The sequence below is a fragment of the Cryptomeria japonica genome, chromosome 9 (assembly GCF_030272615.1).
Source record: "Cryptomeria japonica chromosome 9, Sugi_1.0, whole genome shotgun sequence".
Classification (NCBI taxonomy): domain Eukaryota; kingdom Viridiplantae; phylum Streptophyta; class Pinopsida; order Cupressales; family Cupressaceae; genus Cryptomeria; species Cryptomeria japonica.
Genome location: NC_081413.1, coordinates 738,301,999 through 738,306,391, shown reverse-complemented (window position 1 = coordinate 738,306,391; position 4,393 = coordinate 738,301,999). Strand labels below are relative to the sequence as shown.

Here is a 4,393-nt window from a genome sequence, read left to right as displayed (position 1 = left end):
GCAAGTTTTAAAATAATATGCAATTAAATGCAAGTTTTAAAATTATAAGCAACTAAATGCAAGTTTTAAAATGATATGCAATTAAATGCAAGTTTTAAAATCATATGCAACTAAATGCAAGTTTTAAAATGATATGCAACTAAATGCAAGTTTTAAAATGATATGCAACTAAATGCAAGTTTTAATTTTGTCGTTGTCATTCATGTTTAGTCACTTGTTTGTGCTTTGTTTTGTTTGTCATGATTGAGATTTTGATATGTTGAAAGTTAATACAAGCATCATGGTATAGCTGAACCATAACGACCTGAGTATAACTTACATGGATTTTGATATTGCAAGATGACACAAGTGTTGAGGTATAATTGAACCAAGATGACCTGAGTGTTGCTTGCATAAAACAGACAAGAGTTAACCATTTGCATGTGCAAACTAGAAAATGTCTTCAATGATATGTTTCCAATCATGTCTCAAGACAAATTTTCATCGTACGAATGATCACCTCACAGATAGAAAACCAAAGAAAATGTTAGATTCCTTCATTGCTTCTCTAGCTCAGTGCATCCTTGAGTAGCTCAAGAGATCTAATGATTCAGAAATCAAGATACAAAGAGTCAAAAATTCATGCTAAATGTAAACAAATCATAATTCAGAAAAATCATCCATCGAGTGTGTGCTAAAGTTGCAGTTGGATAATGGTCTTGTTTTCTATTCTAATGAGAATTTTTAAACAATGGTTCTCTAGTATTCCACAATACTTATTTTTTGTTGTTGGAATGCTAAAGTGAGAGTGATGTAGAGGTATGGTTCTAACAACTTGAAAATGCTCCAAGTTGCTCACTTGCTCAACTGGCAACCCAATCCCTTTCAAAAGAGATTTTCCCAACCAGACCTCACACCTTGAAAAGAAACAGATCAATGTTTCATTTCAATTGTTTTCATCCCCATAACCCCCACTGAGACATTTTACAAAGGCTATCAACTTTGGTTTGTCAACCCCACAGGTAAAGTGCTCAAAAGTTGCTCAAATGGCTCACACCCCTCCAAAATGGTTCTACAAGTCCACAAAGACTCAAATCAAGTTTATTAGGATCCAAAAACCTCCAATGATGTTAAACAACCCTCAGATTGGGTTGATCAAGTCTCAAAGGGGTCAAAGTGCAAAATGGCTATTCTAGCCAACTAGCCCTCAAAAGTGACTTTTTGGTTTCTCTCCCAAAAACTACAAAGGACAAAGAAATTTTATTTTATATTAACCATTAACAAACTAGGACAACACTTTTTACAAAAGGGTTTGATCTGGAACCTCCTACAAATACCATTTCTAGTAAACCCTCTATTAGGCTAAATGGGGCTAAATGAGCACTTTAACAAAGGAACTACCCTCCAAACCTGCAATTTCTCAAGGGAAGCAATTGGACCACCTTGGGGTATCAAACTAATCACCAAATAAAAAGTTATAGCTTCTTGATCTGATTAGGATCTATGATGATTACAGAAGAATGCTTAACAATATTACATAAGTTAATTCAAAGCTTTAATTAAGCAAATTAACACAAATGAAATGCTTAAACAAATAAAGCATAATAAAGATGATGAACTGAAAGAAAGAGAGTAAAGAGATAGAAGGAAAAACACAATTGATAATAGAGTTTGTCCATGTGGACTACGTCTCTGGGTCCCTCTCCAATAAGGCGACTGATCCAATTAACTCCAAGAAATCAATTACGTGTGCTTACAAGTTATTCCCCTCAAGTACATCAGCTAAACATTCCTTTGTTGTACAGGAACAATCACAAAGTCTCCAAAATCATAATCTCCTTCTCATCACCTGAGTCTACAAAGGTTTTTTACCCCCTTTTTATACACAAATTTAGCCAAAATTAGGCTAAAACAAATAACTACAAAAATAATCTTCTCCCCTAACAATAAAGTACAAATAAACCCCGTTACCATTTTAGGGGTTCAATCAATCTTCATATTTTAGGGGTTTGTTTATACCAAGACCCCTATTTACATAAGGATTGGATGATGAAGATTGTTTAAATAAAGTGACCTCCGCAATTAACTCCAAGGCCTTCAATGGCGCATTGGTCGCAACCTATTTTGGGCCATGTGGGGTCACAGGCTCAACCCCCACGTGGGGCACACACTAGTTTTGTCCCTATCCACATAGCATAAAACAAACTTTACCTCTTAAAACAGTAAAGAGGACATGTGGCTAGCGGTGGAAGTGTCGAATTGTAAGGAGGACGTTACGGGATCAAAACCCATGGATAACAATTTTGTTAAATAGTATGAAATGCTCTAATTTCAACAGGCCACGTGTCAATCACTGATTGGTTGAGCTGATTTTTGGAGCATTGAAGATACTTAAATTTTAAGTGAAAAATATCCCTTGGATCAGGCCTCCCCACTGGAAAGCTTTTGGACCTCCAAAATCTTGATTACTTAGAAAGTAGGTGATGGTATAGTTCCCTCACTTTACCAATCTCCATCCATTTTGCCTTACCAGGATGCATTCCTTTTCGTCCCACTTTAAGGTATTCAATAGCACCTCTTTTTGAAGATCTGATATTCCTATCGAGAATTGCATCTTTCGGCAACTCGGACATGTACTCTGGTGAGAGATCATCAACTGATGGAACTTGTATGTTAGTGTCTTCATCCAAGATCATTGGAGGTTCATACGACTTCAAATTCTCAACATTGACGACTGAATAGATATGCATGTATGGAGGAAGATTAAGGTGGAAGGCATTTGTACCAATCTTTTCAAGGATCTCAAAAGGACCATATCTGATTGGCTTGAGCTTCCTTCCTTCACCTTGCATTCTTTCCTTGCTAATATGTAACCAAAATCTATCACCAACTTGGAAGTGGTGATCGATGCGATGCTTATCATGGTGAGCCTTGTATTTTGCTTGGCTCTGCTCCAACTGTGCTTCTACTACCTGATGGATTTCTTGGACCTTCTGGATGAACTTTAAAGCCCTTTTTGCATCATGGCATCCATCTACAACATCATTCTTTCCAAAAGCAAAGTCCATTGGTGTCTTTGGCAAGTAACCGAAGCAAGTCTCAAAAGGAGACCTCTTTGTAGAAGAATGTGTTGCATGGTTGTAAGCATGCCGCACATAATGAAGATTCTCATCCCACAACTTAGGATGCTTGGTACAGTAACCTCTAAGAAGATGAACAACTGTCCTGTTGACTACCTCTGTCTATTCATCGATCTGCAGATGGAAGGTTGTACTCTTCTTCAGCTTGGTGTCCATGAGTCCCCAAAAAGATGTCCAAAATTCCCCTAAGAATCGAGAATCTTGATTTGATACAATAGAAGTAGGTAACCCAAAATGAACCCATAAAAATTGGAAGTACATATGAGTTGTTAGTTCAGTAGTGACTTGTTTCTTACAAGGCATTAGAATACACATTTTGTTGAACCGATCAACAACAACATACAAATAATCATGTCCCTTCCTAGACATAGGTAAACCTCCCACAAAGTCCATAGACACACTTTCCCATGGACAGGATGGTACTGGTAATGGTGTATACAAACCCAATTTCCTATTACTTGGTTTACTGGTTGCACACATTACACATCCCTTTATATACTTTGTAATAGTTCCTTGCATATGAGGCCAGTAACAATACTTCTGCAATTTAACCAATGTTTTACTTACCCCGAAATGTCCTGCAATCAAAGAGGTATGTGCTTCTCGAATCACCTGTGCCTATTCATCTTTAGGAATACATAATTTACCCAAGTGGTACAACAAGTTATCTTGCACATAGTAATCTTTTTCTTCTACATGTTTACCCTAGATTAAAACTGCATATATATCCATAAAGTTCTCATCATTAGCATGTTGTTCCTAAAAACTTTCACGAACCATGGAACTGTTTTTAATTATTATCAAAGCATTCTTAACTTGAGGCCTAGAGAGCATATCTTCTACTTTGTTATGGGCACCTTTCTTATACTTAATCACCAAATAAAACTGTTGAAGAAAACCCATCCACCTAAAATGCCTACTTTGTTGCAGTTTAGACTGTGAGTGCAAATACCGAAGTGGCTAATGATCAGTGTGGATTACAGTTTCTTTGCCCATTAAGTAGTGTTTCCATTTCTTAACACTCTGAACTAAAGCATAAAGTTCCTTATCATAAGTGGGATAGTTACTTACTGCTCCCAAAAAAGTTTCAGAGTGGTAGCAGACTGTTTTACCTCCTTGCATGAGTACAACTCCCATGGCAAACCCGCTAGCATTTGTCTCAATCTCAAATGGTTGATGTAAATCCGGTAAAGACAAAACTGGTGCGGTGCTCAAATTTTCCTTCAAAGTGTCAAAAGCCTTTTGTTGTGGACCTCCCCACTGAAAAGTTTCCT

The 4,393-nt window shown here is 37.0% G+C and overlaps 1 protein-coding gene across 1 annotated transcript; it reads right to left on the bottom strand.

The window, feature by feature from the left end:
* Positions 1-2,444: 2,444 nt before the first annotated feature.
* Positions 2,445-3,047, bottom strand: LOC131858618 (uncharacterized). The gene has a single exon (XM_059211915.1). The coding sequence runs from the start codon at positions 3,045-3,047 to the stop codon at positions 2,445-2,447; it is 603 nt and encodes a 200-aa protein (XP_059067898.1).
* Positions 3,048-4,393: the final 1,346 nt, after the last annotated feature.

Excerpts from the sequence above, each read along its gene's own strand:
- LOC131858618 (XM_059211915.1), bottom strand. The coding sequence starts at position 3,047 with ATGGACTTTGCTTTTGGAAAGAATGATGTTGTAGATGGATGCCATGAT.